This window comes from Molothrus aeneus, chromosome 8 (assembly GCF_037042795.1).
Source record: "Molothrus aeneus isolate 106 chromosome 8, BPBGC_Maene_1.0, whole genome shotgun sequence".
Lineage (NCBI taxonomy): Eukaryota > Metazoa > Chordata > Aves > Passeriformes > Icteridae > Molothrus > Molothrus aeneus.
In genome coordinates this window covers 33970233-33987901 of record NC_089653.1, presented here as the reverse complement: position 1 = coordinate 33987901, position 17669 = coordinate 33970233, and the positions used below count along the sequence as shown (strand labels likewise).

Sequence of the window (17669 nt, the reverse complement as noted above, 5' to 3'; positions counted from 1 at the left end):
CTTTTTCCTTTTTCATTTTAACATGGACAGCAGAAAAAGAGGAGTGTTTTTAGCATAAAACCCCAGCTCTTCCTAGCTGATGGCATCAGAATTAAATTTAAAAAGACATTTGAAAAGAAAATCTGCTTGACCATCTCCAATAATTCTGTAATAGCTCTATAAGGCTAAGATAAAATAAATAACTATAATAATAACTCTAAAGGTTAAGATAAAATTTTAATTATTCTTTCAGGAATCTTTAGCTCCACATTTCCCAAGGTCGCCATCCCTGAACACTTTTTGGTTTTTATATCCTTAAAAGCCACGAGAGGGAGCACGACTGTTAGAAATGACAAAATTCCAGCGACTTTCAGCTCTTCCTTCCAGAGGAAAAGGGCATGGCATCCTGTACTAGTCATGAGCAGCTCTCCTTTAACCTCTGGGCAGTTTGCTTGGCTGCAGTGGCCACAAACGCCTCCAGGAACACGATAAAAACGCCTCCCCTCCCCTCAGGGGCTCAAAAATACAAAGCAATTCTCAGCAAGGCAACATCAGGCTTTCAATAAGACCAGAAAAATAAAATGATTGTATTTATTTATTTCCTTTCCACACACCCTTTACCAGCAGGGAAACCAAAACCCACGAGCTCCGCTGTTCCACAGGTCTGGAGAGATGATGGAGATTCCCTTCCCTCTCCCTTCCATCCATCCCTCTTGGCCCTTTGGCACCACAAGGAATCCCCGTCATGTCCTAGTGCCTTAATTCCCACTCAAAAGAGATTGTTCTCCTCCTGACAGCCCTGGGAGCCACCTCTGAGCACAGATCTCCCTTCCCCAGTTCCCCCTGGTCCCTCACTGCTCATTTCTGGAGGTTTCAGCCCAGCTCAGCTCCTCACTCCCTTTCCAGCCACGATCCCTTTTTGCACATCCCTGTTCCCAAATCTGGGATTTGGGATTCTGGATTCCATCCCTGCACGTTCCTGCTGAAGCTGGTGACTTCCTGCCCCTGGGCATTCACCTCCTGAGCGCCTCCATCTTCACCTCCTGAGTGTCTCCATCCTTAGCCTGCTTGTGGCATCCCTTACTCAGCCATTCCTCAAAGTCCTTCTCCACCCACTGAAAAAATTCTATTTCTAAAAAAAACCTATTTCTAAAAACGGACAGAATACAAGAATCAGCAGAAAACCCTGCCACTCCTCATTTTCCCTCCTTGACTTCCAAATGCTAAGTCAGTGTTGTATTCACTTCCCAAACCTCACTGCAGAGCTTTTGGCCAGGGTGGCTGGGGCAGATTTCCCTACAGCTCCCTAAAAATGGATGGTTACTCACTGCTGATGGCTTCCCTTTCCTTTTCCCAACAATTCAGTGGTGTCACATCCTGAGGGGGGACGGAAGCTCAGTGTCACCTCTGTCCTGCTCCACTTCTCACCCCGGCACACAACGGCCTCGTGTGCTCTGCTGGCCCTTGGGATTGAAATCTCTGCAGGTATTGGTGAAATTATTTTCTATTTTCCTGGCTTTTGGCTTTCCTTCTGCTGGTGACACCAAGCACAAGCAGCATTTCCTGCTGCTGCCAAATAAAGCTCAAGCCCAGAATGAGACTCCACACACAGCAAAGGGCTATAAAAATATTCTCAACTGAGACAACTCAAATCTACTTTTCCCATCTAAACGGTTTTTTTATTCATGACACCTGGGGGAGAAGGTGAATCCCAGCAGGACAAACACCTTCTTTTTCTCTATCACACATTTCCAGGGAGTATTTCTAGCAAGGAAAAAGAGACAAATACAGGAATTTACATTATTTTTTTGCCTCAAAGACAAGACCCAGACAGAGAAAGCTGTTCTTTTCATTCTGCTCTTGTGCTCTTTTTACTCTAACCTTGCAATGAAAATTGCTCCTGAAAAGCCACTTCCTGCTTGGGGTGAGCTTACAGCTGCTGCAGAGGTTGCAATTATTCTCCTCAAACTGTTTGGGAGTTTGGTTTTAGTTTCATTAAAGATTTCAACAGTTTAGCAGCAAGATGTGCCTGTGTGAGTGACCAACGACTGGGAATCGGTTCTGGATTGGGATGAAGCACATTTTCAAAATTGCAGCATTTAAGTCTCTTGAATTCAAGTCTTTCTTCCAAACTTTTCAGGCATTTCATGGCTAATTTCCATTAAAAAACTGCAATTTGACTGTGGGAGAAGTGGGGGATGAATTCCCAGAGCAGCACTGAGTGGCAAAGGCCACAGATTTCTATCACCAGTCTGTTTTTCTGACAAAGAACAGATTTATACCAAACAATGGAGATCCCTCATAAAGAAAAACCCCAAACAGCAGAACAACAACTTCTGTTTGAGTATTTAACTGGCAGCAAAGACAGAGCTTTGGAAAGCGTTTTTACTCTCAGCTCTCAAAAACTCAGCAGATTATTACCCTTGAATAGAAATATGTGAGTAAATATAGCTATAAATATAAATGTATATATAAAATACATATAAAATATACATCAAATCTTAAAAATAAGTTTAAAAAAATCTCAATATATATAAATAATTCCAGGCCAAGCCACAAGAATGGTCTGAGGAGCACATAACATACCTACAGTGAACCACAATGGGTCCAGCATGGGCAGGATTCAAGGTCTTGACTTTTTTCAGGAATTTCAGCATGCCAATAGGCGTGAAAGGCACCCCAAAATCCGGCCAGCTGGTGAAGTGGAGCTGTGTGACCAGCCTTGGAGCTTTGCATCCCTCCTGGAGCTGCAGGAACACCCAGATACTCAGTGTGACATCTCCTTTTTCATGTCGCTTTTGTGGTTTTAGTAGTTGATAATTATCGATTTTTTTTTTTAAATGTTATTTAAGTATACAGACAGTATTAGTTATTTTACAGATATGCTTGAGTTGTTTGTATTGTTAGTTAGTTACAAAAACAAAAATATTGTTTGAAAGTTATAGCTATTTTTGTAGAAGTTAAACACAACACATATTCTAATATTTTGCAAAAGTTAAAACTATAATATAGTTAAAACTATAACAAAATAATATAAAATAATTTAAAATAATAGTTAAAACTATAATATATTTATTACACTGGTCATAAATGAAAATATAATTAATAAATGATGTTGTGAGAATCCAAGTTCCACAGGGGCCAGATCACAACTATTATATCAAAAGCAGTTAAAAGTGATTATAAATATATTAAAATCCTTGTGATTAACAGTTGGTAAAAATGAATTTACAATAACAAAGCCAACAACCACTGGTAAAAGTTAATTTACAATAGCAAAAGCCAACAACCACACAGTTATTTAGCCTAAATCACTATGCAGTTGTTTTAAAAGTAGCTAGAAGTGATTATAAATATATTAAAATCCTTGTGATTAACAACTGGTAAAAGTTAACTTACAATGGCAAAACCAACAACCACGCAGTTATTTAGCCTAAATCACTATGTGGTTTTTGGCTAAAATCAGCCAAATTTCTGAAATTCTGATTTCTCAAATAGCCTCAATTCCTTCCAAGGGAACATTTGAGCTTTTCTGCATCCCCCAGGGCAGGGGGAAGGCCGGGAGCAGCTGGGGCCTCACCGAGTGCACGCAGAACTTGCGGATGGTGTAATCCACCAGCACCATGGAATCCTCCACGGACACACGGACACTGCCGTACGTCCAGCAGCCCTGGTCAGGCCAGTACTGGAAACACTTCTCCTGCACAAAAACATGGAATTTCAGGGACAAACATGAGGAATTTCACAGCCAAGCACGGGGAACTTCAGAGCCAAGCACGGGGAATCTTGGAACAAAACCCAGGGAATCTTAGAACCAAACCCAGGGAATTTCAGAGCCAAGCATGGGGAATTTCAGAGCCTAACACAGGGAATCTTAGAACAAAACACAGGGAATTTCACAACCAAACCCAGGGAATTTCACAACCAAGCACAGGGAATTCAAGAACCAAGCACAGGGAATTCAAGAACCAAGCACATGGAATTTTAGAACCAAACCCAGGAGAATTTCACAACCAAACCCAGGGAATTTCAGAGCCAAACACACAGAATTTCAGAGCCAAGCACATGGAACTTTAGAACCAAACCCAGGGAATTTCAGAACCAAGCACAGGGAATCTTAGAATCAAATAGAGGGAATCTTGGAACAAAACCCAGGGAATCTTAGAACCAAACCCAGGGAATTTCAGAGCCAAGCATGGGGAATTTCAGAGCCTAACACAGGGAATCTTAGAACAAAACCCAGGGAATTTCACAACCAAACCCAGGGAATTTCAGAGCCAAGCACAGGGAATTTCAGAGCCAAACCCAGGGAATTTCAGAACCAAGCACAGGGAATCTTAGAATCAAATAGAGGGAATCTTAGAACCAAATCCAGGGAATCTTAGAACCAAACCCAAGGAATTTCAGAGCCAGACCCAAGGAATCTCAGAGCCAAACAGATGGAATTTCAGAGTCAAACAGATGGAATTTCAGAACCAAACCCAGGGAATTTTATCACCCTGACTTTGCTTTCACTGCCACGCTCTCCTAGGTGTATCCAGGGAAGGTGAGCGTGCAGAGCTCCTTATCTGGCACAACTTCAGCACCCTGCTGCTGCTTCTTAAATTGATGCAGAGAAGGTGAGAACAGCTTTGAACTGTTTTTTAACCAACTCAGCCCCCACAGCTTTTGTTTCAGTTTGGCAGCTTTGTTACAGGGTGTCCAACTGTGGGGACTGTGAGGTTTTCACTCTGATTTGGAGCCTTAGCTGCAAACACTGAGAAATTCAAAGCAGTTCTGCTTTGGAGCGATCAGGAATATCCAGATTTAGCAGTTCTGGCTGCTCCCACTGGGAATTGGCCCTCATGGCCTGGCTTTGCTGTTTCAGCTTCATCGAGCTGCAGTGAAAGTGCAGGAAAATCAAATCCAGGAGGAAAACAAGGAATGCCCATCCTCAGGGGAGGAGTGGGGCACAGGAAGGAACAGCAGCACCCTCACGAAGTAGCAGCCTTCATTTCTCTTTGTTTAGTTGACAAACTGTGCATTTTTGAAACCTAATACTCAGGAAAAGGGGCAGAGTTTTTATCTTCATTCCTAATCAATCCCATCCACAAGTGCAGCCTTACACTGGGATAAAACCACAGGAGTTTTCCTTTGGCCCTGGGCTATGCAGGGCACAATTGGTCATCAGAATTTTCTCCTGAGATCACCTGACATAAATGAGTATTTTAGAAATGAAAACTGTATTTTGGAGCAGAAACTCAGCTGTGCTGACAGGGGCCAGGGCAGGAAGTGGTGAGAAATGCACCTGGTCAGAGCCTGAGCAGCCAGGACTGCTCTCGGAGCACAGGGGACGTCCAGAGCAGGGTGAAAGCTCCTTACCTCCTTTCTTTCTTTCAGGTTGGTTAACATGACAATAATGGCTGATTTCTGCTCCCAGATCATCCTCCAGAAGTCATTGACTGTTTCCTGCTTGGGTCCTGCAGACAGAACAGGGAAATGCTCAGGAGAGGATGGGGCAGAGCCCAGAGCAGTCCCACACCCTGCCCTGGGCACCCACCCACAGCTGTGCCTGCTACACCTGCACAGCTTTGGAATCTACCAAATTTCTGTATTTAGGTACTAAATAACCCCCCCAACTCATGTTTTCTTTTACATCATCATGCACCCAAATCTACATTTTTGGAAGGAATCTCCTCTCTTGAAATACCACTCATAGAATCACAGAATGGTCTGAGCTGGAAAAGATTTTAAAGACATTTAAATCATTTAATCATTTACTTCCTACTCCTTGCCATGGCAGGGACACCTTCCCCTGTCCCAGGTGCTCCAAACCCCAGTGTCCAGCCTGGCCTTGGGCACTGCCAGGGACCCAGGGGCAGCCCCAGCTGCTCTGGGAATTCCATCCCAGCCCCTCCTCACCCTCACAGGGAACAATTCCCAATTCCCAAAATCCCATCTAAATCTACCCACTGTCAGTTTAAAGCCATTCCCTGTGTCCTGTCCCTCCAGGCCTTGTCCCCAGTCCCTCCACAGCTCTCCTGGAGCCCCTTCAGGCACTGGAAGAGTCTCTAACACATTAACTCAAATATTATTTAATCTTTTCACTACTTTAACTACTATTTCCAGCAAAGAGGGTCAGGAGGGGGAAATGAGCCCCTGCCAGAGCAGAACCTACAGAACTGCCTGGAGGCAGCTGCTCACCTCACACACATCTCAAACTCATTTCAGCTGTAACCTCCAAACCCAGCCTCCCCCTGACCACCACCTGCAGCTAAAAACAACCTCTCCACCACATCTATAATTAAATGTGCTCAGCCCTGAGCTAGAGAGGAGAGAGAAATGAGAAGGAGTTACCTTGTGCTGCTATAAATTTATTCTTTTCTTTGTAACCCTGTGGAAACAAATGCCACAGCAGTTAAGGCTGTGAAAGGCCAAGGTGTGCTAGCAGAGAATTACTTCTTTAATGGCCAAAGTTTGGCCAGCTGTGGGCAGCCCTCAACTCACATCTATGTATGATGCATTGATGTAGTCTGAAGGTGGGACTCCATCAATTTGGGTCAAAATCACTCTGGAATGATCATCTGAAAGAAAAGAAGGACATTGGCCAGTTATGAAATCTGAAATATGGTATTTCCTTGCAAGCAGGAGGCCTGGAAAAGCACAGAGCTCCCAAACCACAGACAACACAGGAACAGCACTTCTGACCAGTGCAATTGTTGTTATTTGAGTATTTTCAGCACAGGAGCACCACCAGCAGCCTGCTCAGTGCCAAAATGAATTGTCTGGTTTACAAGAAAAGCAAAAGGCTTACATGGCAGGATGTTGGGATATCTGTTCTTCTCCCTGTTTTCCTCCTTATTTGCCATTTCAAATGTTCCCTGCACATATCCAGACGTTAATGACTGAAAAAAAAAAAAAGATATAGAGTCAATGTGTTAGAAAACAAACAATTTTGACTGCACACAACTTAGGGAAAATTCGCATCCAACACTAAAAATATTTCAACTTTTTCCCCCCCAGTAACTTCAATTCCTCTCTATCCTGGCAGGTTTGACTCCAGACAAGGAGCTCAGCAGCTGGGGAGAGAGAAGGAATCTTTTCCCTCCGAGATCACAGTTATTTAGCAAATTGTTCAACTCTGAGCTGCTGCCTGGAGCTGCCATCTGCCACGGTGACTCAGAGCCACTGACAGCAGCCACAGGGGCTGGGCTGAGCCCCTCATCCACTGCTGAGGGCATCACAAACCCAACATCCTGCTCAGCTCTGCAGGTGAGGGCCCAGCCCTGGGAGAAAAGGAGGAAGGGAAAATAAATTATATAATAAATCAATACAAATTTATTATATTAATTTTTATATTATAATAAATACTACAAATATAAATATACAAATAATGTATTTGTCATATTATAAACAATGATAATATAATAATAATTCTATTATTATGTTATTTTGCATTATTAGAATATATTATACTATAATTATAATATGGAATATCTATATATTATATATTATATAAGATACAATATTATATATTATTAATATAATATATAATTATATATATTATATGCTATAATATAATTATATTATAATTATATAATTATATTTTAATATAATATATAACATATATACTATATTATATTATTGCATATTATTAAAATATTATTATATTATTTATTAATAATAAACTAATTTTTTATTATTGGGTTAAAATAATTTTAATAATAAAGGGTTTTTATGCAGCGTGAGTTGAGTTCTGAGTGCAGGTAAATTTAGTCTGGCTCAAAAATAACCCAACAGCCATGGAGGACAATAAACCAAAGGAAAAAGCAGAGCAGAGGGTGAAGATGCAAGCAAGGAGGTGCCCAAGGTGAGCTCCTCCACAGCTGAGATGCTGCCACTGCAAATGGACCAAAGCAGAACCGAATTTCGAGAAGTTTTTTCAGTGGATTTCATGAAGTTCCTTCAGCTGAGCTCCAAAGGCCCCAGTGGCAGCAGGGTGGGTCCCAGTGAGGTGAAATCCCAGCAGTGTGGGAAGGCAGCAGCACCTGGTGCCCCCCTGTGCCTCCCCTGCCAGGCTGAGCCACACAGGGCAAGGGCTGGGGCAGAGCAGGGCTGGAATCCCCCAGAACTGCACAGGGGGACACAGGGGGACACGGGGGGACACGGGGGGACACGGGGGGACACGGGGGGACACGGGGGGACACGGGGGACACGGGGGACACGGGGGGACACGGGGGACACAGGGGGACACAGGGGGACACAGGGGGACACAGGGGGACACAGGGGGACACAGGGGGACACAGGGGGCACGGGCAGCCCTGAGCCCCCAGCACACAGGGAACCTGCACACAGGGAACCTGCACTGTGGGGTTGATCTGTGGGGCTCTTGTGGCACACGAAGCTGTGAATGGAAAGCAGAGGAAGCTGAAAGAGGGCTGAGGAATAAAGCTGCTGTCAGACTGCTTAATTCCTCATGTGAATGAAGCTCGTGGCTTTTTATCAGCCCATTTTGCCGATTAAAGTACATTTCTGAAAAACAAAACCAAAAAAGAATAGGGGAAGGTGTCCCTGCCCATGGCAAGGAGTTGGAACTGGATGAACTTCAAGCTCCTTCCAACCCAAACCATCCTGTGACCCTATGAAATAATTATCTTTTTAACCACAATCTCTTCAAACTCCAAGTCAGGCACCCAATTTTCAAGTAACAGCCAGAGAAGGTCTGGATTTTCCTGACAGCAGCCTTTTTCCCCAGCCCTCTTTCAACCTCCTCTCTTTTCCATTCACAGCTTCGTGTGCTACAACAGCCCCAGCAAACCAAGCCCACGATTGCAGGGTTTCCTGTGGGCTGGGGGGGTCAGGGCTGAAATGAAAAATCCATTTAAAGGAATTATCTTTGGCCAGATCTCCTGTGCCCCTGAGCCCTGCAGGGCCCAGGCAGCTCCTGGTGCCCAGGGTGGGTGCTGAGCCCAGAGCAGAGCCCAGCTCCTGCTGCACCCACGGGGAGGATGTGAATCACCCCGGCTGCTCCTCTGCACATCCTTCCAAATCCACCCTCCCAAATCCACCCCAAATCACGAGGAGCTGACGGGTCCTGCCTCGTCTGTGCCACCCCACCCTGACCTGTGTCCCCAGGCAGTGACCCTGAAATCCCACTGGAGCTCTGAGAGGCTCAGCCCACCCAGGATCAGCACATTTTTAGCACTGGAGGAGCCACAGGGGTGTCTTAATCAAGCCAGCATTTAAATTTCAAAAGAAAGCTCTTAGGGGAAGCTTTTCAGTAATTAATCTGAAAATCAAGGCAATAATCCCAAACTTCCAGGGATGATCAACCGAGGTAGGGGCTTTACAGAAAGGAATCCATTTTATTTTAATTTTTTGTTCTTCTTTTTTTCCTGTGAAGAAAGAACACACTCTTCCAGTGCCCAATGCTCACAAAGGAATCACATAAAAAAAGAAGGAGCCTCTGCTGTTCTGGTGAGTGTCCAAGGGGTGCCATGGACCTCTTGAGGGTCATGCAGGCTTTAAGGACAAAATCAAAGGTGCTGGAGAACAACATTAGGCACATAAATCCATTAGGCACATAAATCCAAGAGAACTGTCCTCAGAGTCAGGAACTGTCCTCAAAACTCTTTTCTCCCTGCTGGGTGTCTTCATCTTTTCAAGTCTGGTTTCTTTTTACCAAGGGGCCAAACTCCTCAGGTTGGTGCATGTGCCTGGCTCCCAGAACTCACCATTTTCAGCCCAAATTTGTCCCTAATTCCCACTGGAGTTCCTGTATCTATATTCCCAGGGATGCCTGGCCCCTGACATGTGGGATGTGGAGTGGGCAGAGATCCCTGGAGCATCCCCAGGGCAGGGCTGAGGCACAGAACCAGAGAATCATGGAATGGTTTGGGTTGGGAGGATCTTTCAAAACCCACCCAGTGCCACCCTGCCATGGCAGGGACAGCTTCCCCTGTCCCAGGCTGCTCCAAGCCCTGTCCAACCTGGCCTGGGACAGTTCCAGCCCTCCCAGGCTGGAGCACACAGCTCATCCAGCCACATGGAAAAAACCACATTGAGCATCAACCCCACCACTGCTCATTTTTGGGGATCAGACCCCAGGCTTTTGGGTGTGGACAGAATCCCATATGCTCACAGCATAGGGCAGAAAATTACCAAAGCAAAGAGGGGTTTAAAAATGAAAACAGATGGTTTGTTTCATTCTGAACCTCAGAGCAAATGCATCAGGAGAGTCCAAATTCACCAGCGCACATCGTGTCAGGCTGGTCCTCACCACTTTCATTTTCAGCTTTGAGAAGAAGGATTTCCACAATGCTCCCTGTCTGATAAGGCAAAAGTCTGTGGTTTAAATTTATCATCAACCAAAGTGCAGCTCTAAATATGCTCCCAATTAAGGAGGTAACTCAGCAGCCTGCCTAATCAACACGTGCCTTGGCTCTCACAAATCCACGCCTGACATTTAAACTCCTGCTCTGCTTCTGCTGTGGAGGGAAGTGAAGTCAAGTCATAAAAAATCTGAAAAAAGCCCCCAACTCAGTCAGACTCCTGGTGTTCTGTTTCTCCAAAGGACTCCTGCAGGAGCTCAGCACAAACTCCAGGTGCAGCTCATCCCTACAACCACAAAATCCTGCCCAAGGCCACGCTCAACAGGAAAACCCTGAGAGCTGAGACACCTCACAGAAACTCTGTGCTGCAAAAGGGGAGTGCTGGGATGGCAACCAAGAGCCAAAAGTCAAACTATCAGGAAAAAAGAAGTCAAATCTCACCAAGACAAAGTCAAATTATCAGGAAAAAAGAAGTCAAACCCCACCAGGGCAATATTAAGGCCGCACTGCGTCCTCTCCTCTAAATACCTCCCATGGAGGTGAAACACCCAGATCCCCCAAAAGCCCCCAGCACCATCATGAAAAGCAATGCTGAAGAGGTTTATATTCAATGTTCCTCTCCTCCAGCTTCAGGCAAACACTAAAGACCTTCTTTAAATGTTAGCAAGAGGCAAACAGTTCATATAATACCAATTCAGCATCACCAATCAGTAAAAACTCCAGGTTTTATCCAGATGAAAGGTCCCCACACACGACAGAACCTGTAGGAACAGCACCAATCATGCACCAAACACAGAATTATTAATACTCACAAATATTTTGGGTTTTCCCCCATTTTCAGCCATCCATGTAAGAAAAACTTACATTAAACTCCTCCCTGAAGAGTTTCCCCTCGTCGGCCGAGCGTATCCGGATTTCCTCCTCCAGGTTTTCCACAGGAATAGGGAAATACTTCTTGGGGCCTGAGGGAGACCTGCTGAGCAGCATCACCCGCTGCTGTTCTGTCAGCACAAGGGCAGCACGTGTTAAAGGCACGGCCAGAGCCACAGATCCCAACTACAAATTCATCTTGGTGCTGAGAGACGCCAAAGCAAACTGCTGCCATGACACCCTGAGGTGCTAAAGGGGATTTAGAGGAAATAAAACCACCAAATCATAGGCCAAGGGGTTGCTTTGAGAGCATAATGGTGTCAAGAAGAACCACTGCTGGTGAAATGAATGATTTCTCTAGTTACACTGGATTTAAAAGCGACCAAGGTTTATTCAGAAAAGGAGAAGGCTCTTTCTGCTGACATGGCAAGGACAGCTTTTGGCACTTATCACCAAAGAGGTGCTGCCAGATTATTTAATTTCAAGGGGAAATAATGCTAATAATAATAATAATAATAATAATAATAATAATAATAAATAATTTAGCTATAACTTGGCAGCCATCAGAAGCTGTGCCCCAAGAGGAGCTGCTGCCCTGCGCACAGGAACACCCCGGCAGGAAGCTGATGGGTATTTTTAGGTTTTTGGCTTTTCCTCTGACTGTCACCCTCTTCAGCTCACTCATCCCTTCACACATGGTCAAGTGGGGCTGACACAAACCACAGATTGATTATTTCGTCTTTAACTTGATGATTTTTCTCTGGGTTGTGATTAGAACAATTTGCCCAGCCCTCCCTGGTTTGAGCTGGGCCCCACAGAGGAGCCAGCCTGGAGTTCCCCACAGGCAGAAACAAACCCAGCACAACTCACACCAGGGGGAAACACACTGAACTCCTCAGAGAGTTTTATTTCAGCACCTCTGGCTCCAAACTGCCCCATCTCAACCCCTTGCCTCACGTTCAGAAAGCACCCAGTGTATTCACAAAGTGTTAAGGACTTTTTGCCCCGTTTTAAGAAGAAATCCTGCAATTCCTTCTCCAGATATAAGGATCACAGTGTTAAGGACTTTGCCCCCATTTTAAAAAGAAATCCTGCAATTCCTTCTCTAAATACAAGGATCACAGTGTCACAAATGTGGATCTCAGCTGGCACCCTGGTAAAACATCTCCAAAGAGGCCAGGGAGGTTTTACACAGAAACATTTGCTGCATCACAAAGTGAAACCTATTTCAAACCAGCAACTGAAAATTAAAATGTTCCATAGACTGCTTGAGTATGATTTCTAAATATGGATCTCTAGTCCAAGGCCAGCTTGGAGGGGACAGCCAAGGGCTGGGAGATGTCCCTGCACATGGCACCAGGGCTGGAACTGGATGAGTTTAAGGTCCCTTCCAACCCAAACTATTTGTGATTGTATTTTTTCAGACTATTTTCTCTTTAACAACAACCCTGTCACTTATATTAGAAACAAAAGCAAACACTGAGTAATTCTGAATTAAAGACAGAAATAAAAGTGAGAGTTTGAAAGCGAATCTGCCCATACCTTGTTCTTCCAAGATCCCATTTGGCATCTTCTTGTCCCCGGAGTTGACCACAGCCTTCCTGTGTCTCCTGAACCTGGAACAACAGAGGCACCACATCAATCCACAATTCTGGCAAGAGCAAAGCAGCAGCATTTCCCCCCAGGCCCTTTTTTACAGACAATGTAATTCTGGAGAAGCTCTTTCTGTTCATGCTGGCAGGGAGAGCAGGGCAGGCACAAGGCTCTGCCTCCCTTCTGCTTCCGTGGGAGGGCTCAAAGAAAGGATGGGCTGAGCCCACGGAAAACCACCCACCTGAAAAAATACCCCACCAGCACCACGAAAATGATCACCACCAGCACCAGGATCAGCAGGGAAGTCAGCAGCTCCTTGTGCAAGGTGTTCTCCTCGGTGGAGTCTGGGGACAGAACGAGAAATGTGGAATATGAGACGGGGATTGCCTCATCTGGCACAAAAACCGTGCTTAAGGCACCAAAATTCAGCCCCATTATCTGCCTCTGCTTACCAAAAGCTTCATAATACCTGATACAGGCAAAGCTCAAATTGAAAGTTAATTTTTATTATTTTTCAGGTTTTTTCTCCCTCGTCAAAAGCACAACCAAACCAGTGCTGCTGAGAAAATCCAAGCTATTTTTCAATTTCCCTGTAATCAGAGAAAGTTGAACAGTTATAAGGTACCAAGCTGAATTTGAAGCCCATTAAAAGGTTTGCTGCAGTGCCCTCATGCACATCAGCTGCTTCTCAACCACCTTTCATATATATATATATATATATATATATATATATATATATATAAAATGCTACCTTTCACAGGAATTCTATTCACTGAAATTCTAAGAGATTTTATTCACTAAAATTCTATATAAATATAAGAACAAGTAGGAATAATGACATTTTTCTCAGAATGGAGATTAAAGAACATCTTTGTTATATCTGGTACAAGCTCTGAGTCTCACCCTTCTGTTCACAGTGTTTTGTGGAAGTATCTCTTTACCTTTCACTTTCATTATGCTTCTATAACCTTTTCGTTCTACTGAATAATTCAATACAGAACAGATTAAAATCATTAAAAACCCAACATGTTTTATTTAAGGAAGCCAAACTCCCAGACTGAACCTTCAGCAAGCAAAACACAACCCTACAACCACTCTTCCAAAATTAAGGCAATTTCTGCTGCTGCTGGTATTTCGGATTTTTTTTCGCTTTTGAACTACATTTACACACTTTAAAGAGTTTTTTTGCCATTCCTACAGTGGTCTTTGAGAGCTGACTGACAGAAGGGTTGGATGGGATATTGGGAGGGAATTCCTGGCTGGGATGGAATTCCCAGAGCAGCTGTGGCTGCCCCTGGATCCCTGGCAGTGCCCAAGGCCAGGCTGGACACTGGGGCTGGGAGCACCTGGGACAGTGGGAGGTGTCCCTGCCATTTTTAAGTTCCCTTCCATCCCAAACAATTCTGGGATTCAAAAAAATATTTAGGAGTAGGCAACACCTGCAATAATCCAGAAAGAATTCATGTGGATCAGACAAACATCCAGAATTGATGGCTACAAAACCATCTGAGTGTTGGGGGCAGCTGGAAACTCTCTGGGTGCTCCACAGGGTAGGAGGGCATGGGGAAAATTCCTGGAGAGGCACAGGTGAGCTCAGGACACACAGGGAAAAAGGGCCCATAAATCAACACCATAACCCAGAGACAGGGGAGGCAATAAAAGGCATGAGGGATGACTTTTAGGTGGTGTATAAAGATAAAAGTGACAGGCATGACAAAACTGCAGTCAGGAGCTTGGCAGGGGTTCAGGAAATCACTCCTGGAAGGAGTGGCTGGATGAGGATGAATAACCACCCAACACCTTCTGTGGGGTGTTCTGCAACTCTGCCTGGAAGCCAAGGCTGGCAAGGAAACAAACACACACACACAAAAAAATAAAAATCCCTGGTTTTGTCCCTCACAGACAAAATGCAGCCACTTGCATGGAGTCAGAAATGACACCCTCAGGATGTCAGAATGTTCCAGCATTTAGGGGTTTGTGCTGGCTCTCTTTAGCTCTGTGACGAGACCCATGACATGACAGGGGAAACAACAAGTTTGCATCACAAGGGAGTTAAAACTTCCCTCAGACAATTACACAATAAAAAATAAAAAAATCACCTCTCTCTTCCTTTCACAGAACTGCTGCAACACTTTTGAGGTGTCTGTGGAGAAGTGATTCCCAGGCAAACACTGAAAGCTCAATCCCAGCCAGGAAAAGAGAAGCTGAACCACCAGTACCAGTAAATGTGAGTTTAACATCTCAGAGCTGAATCCCACTGGGCAAGGCCAGCACAGCCCCCCTGGCACTGCACTCCCCCACTCTGAGTCTGGCCTGGAGGGACCTTTAATGGTCACACCATCCACCCCCTGATCTGAAACCACCAATTTCTGAAGTTCTGCTTTGCAAACTAATTCTTAGAATTGAGTGTCTGCAGAGAATCCCTCTGGCATTTAAATACCGAGCAAAATGAGCCAGATGCCTTCTCCGTAACTCAGTTTCCTGATGCTGCCTCATTTTCTCCATGAAACCACCACCACGAGTCTCACAGGGAAGTCCCAGCTCTGGGTCCTCCTGGGTGTTACAGAGTCCTACAATGGTTTGGGCTGGAAGGGACCTTAAAAATCACCCAGTGCCACCCCAGCCATGGCAGGGACACCTCCCACTGTCCCAGGTGCTCCCAGCCCCAGTGTCCAGCCTGGCCTTGGGCACTGCCAGGGATCCAGGGGCAGCCCCAGCTGCTCTGGGCACCTGTGCCAGGGCCTGCCCATCCTGCCAGGGAACAATTCCTGATTCCCAATCTCCCATCCAGCCCTGCCCTCTGGCACTGGGAGCCATTCCCTGGCTCCTGTCCCTCCATCCCTTGTCCCCAGTCCCTCTCCAGCTCTCCTGGAGCCCCTTTAGGCCTTGGAAAGCCACAGTGAGGTCACTCCAAAGCTTCTCCTCTCCAGTCTGAACAATCCCAGCTCTCCCAGCCTTTCCTCCATCTGAATATTTTGGTTCATTCCCACTCATTTGGTTCCCACTGAACATTTTGGTTCATTCCCACAGCTCCAGCTCCTCCCCAGGGCTGGACACGCTGTCCTGGCTGGGATCTCTCCAGAGAGGAGAGACACAAAGTCTTATTTTCACATTGCCACTGACTTGTTGGAAGTTGAAACCAGCACTAAAGAGGGGCCCCAAAGCTGCCCCATTTCCCTGCCTTCTAACCTGCAACTCCTCTGATAAATTCATCCCCTCTGAAGATTCAGACATCAGTGATGGGAAGGGATTGTGAGGATTCAAAGGCACCAGGAGCCCTCATGGAGCAAATACCAGTGGAATGTAAACATTTGGAAAGGTATTTAAAGGTTTACAACTGCAGCTCCCAGGCTGCTTGCACATTTCAACAACTCCACAAGTAAAAATACAAGAGGAAGTAAAACAATCCAGGCTATGATTAATGCTGGGGAACTTACAAATATTTGAATTACCAGGAGTTACGGGATGGTCACGGACAATATCATGAATAAACAGACTGTAACAAGGATCTGGGAGCATTAAGGTGTCTCTACTGGAAATATACATTTATTTATGCAAATCCTAATAAATATTAGCTTGGCAGTCAGAACTAGATGCTCCCTTCCAACCCAAACCATTCTGTGGTTTGATGGTTTATATTTATTTAATGCAGTTGAATACCTGGAGTAAAGATCAGGGCAAATTCCCAGTAAATGGCAGCACAGTAAAGCCCAGAATATTCTCATTTTCTGAAAGGGAAATTTCAAGGTAGCAATTTCATGGCTGCAATTCCAGGGTGTTCTTGTAGGAGGTAAAATGGAAGCAGTGCTAAAAATCGACCCATCCAGACAAGGTAACCATGTTTTAAATAAGAATAAAGCTGACATTGTAATTCAGCAGATCTTTGAAAAAAATCAAGGCAGCTCAAATAATGACATGAAATCATTTATACCTATTCCTTTCAGAATCAAAAGTATCTTTTGGGATCACACATCAAATTAGCATGCAAAAGGAAAGCTGATTTTTTTAAGGCTCTTTTAGTTCTTTCCATAGTCTGTTAAATGGAGTTTTCTTTATGCTTCAATCAAAAATCTTTATTTTTGTATTTTAAAATGCTGTATTAATTCAATGGCTATCAAATTTATTAGATAATCCAATTATCTTGGTACTCTTTCTGCAGCAATGTAATTTTCAGGGTGCACCTAACTTGTCTGTCAGACAAAACTCTTCCTCACTGCAGAGCCAGGAAGGCTTTGATGTTTAGGAAAAACATTTTAGTCACACCAATCATTTCTGAATCATATCACTGAAATTAAGATTTAATTAAAATAGGGATGATCAGATTACTCTTATCCATATTATCAGACTTAAACTCAACACAATTTGGAATTAAGCTCTGAAGATGAACACACTGATAGCAAAACTCCCTTTGTTATTAAGATTCTGGGAAGTGATAAAAACAACAAGTGACTTCCCCTTCTCAATTCCCATATTCTGACATATTTAGCCCAATATTAGTAACTTGTTTTTCCACAGCTGAGGTGCCAGACAAGAAGCAGGGACCAAAAACTACTTGACAATACTTCAAACTGATTAATTAGCAAATTCACACTCGGCTAAAGCTTCATTCCTATGAATAATTTGGGTTTTTTTGGGAGCACTCAGCACAGCCACACTCAGATTGTCACTGCTGGCGGGGGAGCCCCTGGTTCCCCAACCTCCCCTTCCCCAGCTGAACTCTGGAGTGCTCCACTCAGAGTCTAGAGAAGCAAATGCTCACACCTGAATTAGCAGCAAATCCCAGACTGGTTTGACCCTCAAAATTATCCTGTTCCACCCCTGCCACGGCAGGGACACCTCCCACTGTCCCAGGTGCTCCCAGCCCCAGTGTCCAGCCTGGCCTTGGGCACTGCCAGGGATCCAGGGGCAGCCACAGCT

The 17669-nt window shown here is 44.7% G+C and overlaps 1 protein-coding gene across 6 annotated transcripts in view; it reads right to left on the bottom strand.

Annotated features, from left to right (window-relative positions):
- The window catches only part of PTPRE (protein tyrosine phosphatase receptor type E), a 94711-nt gene that overhangs the window by 13399 nt on the left and 63643 nt on the right, over window positions 1-17669 (bottom strand). For all 6 annotated transcript variants that reach the window (XM_066554617.1, XM_066554616.1, XM_066554611.1 and 3 more), the window contains exons 3-11: window positions 12994-13096; window positions 12702-12775; window positions 11154-11290; window positions 6773-6863; window positions 6466-6542; window positions 6316-6352; window positions 5341-5438; window positions 3560-3679; window positions 2566-2726 (exon numbers count right to left, since the gene is read on the bottom strand). In XM_066554617.1, coding sequence (XP_066410714.1) covers window positions 2566-2726; window positions 3560-3679; window positions 5341-5438; window positions 6316-6352; window positions 6466-6542; window positions 6773-6863; window positions 11154-11290; window positions 12702-12775; window positions 12994-13096 — 898 coding nt within the window. The remainder of the gene's footprint in view (window positions 1-2565; window positions 2727-3559; window positions 3680-5340; window positions 5439-6315; window positions 6353-6465; window positions 6543-6772; window positions 6864-11153; window positions 11291-12701; window positions 12776-12993; window positions 13097-17669) is intronic.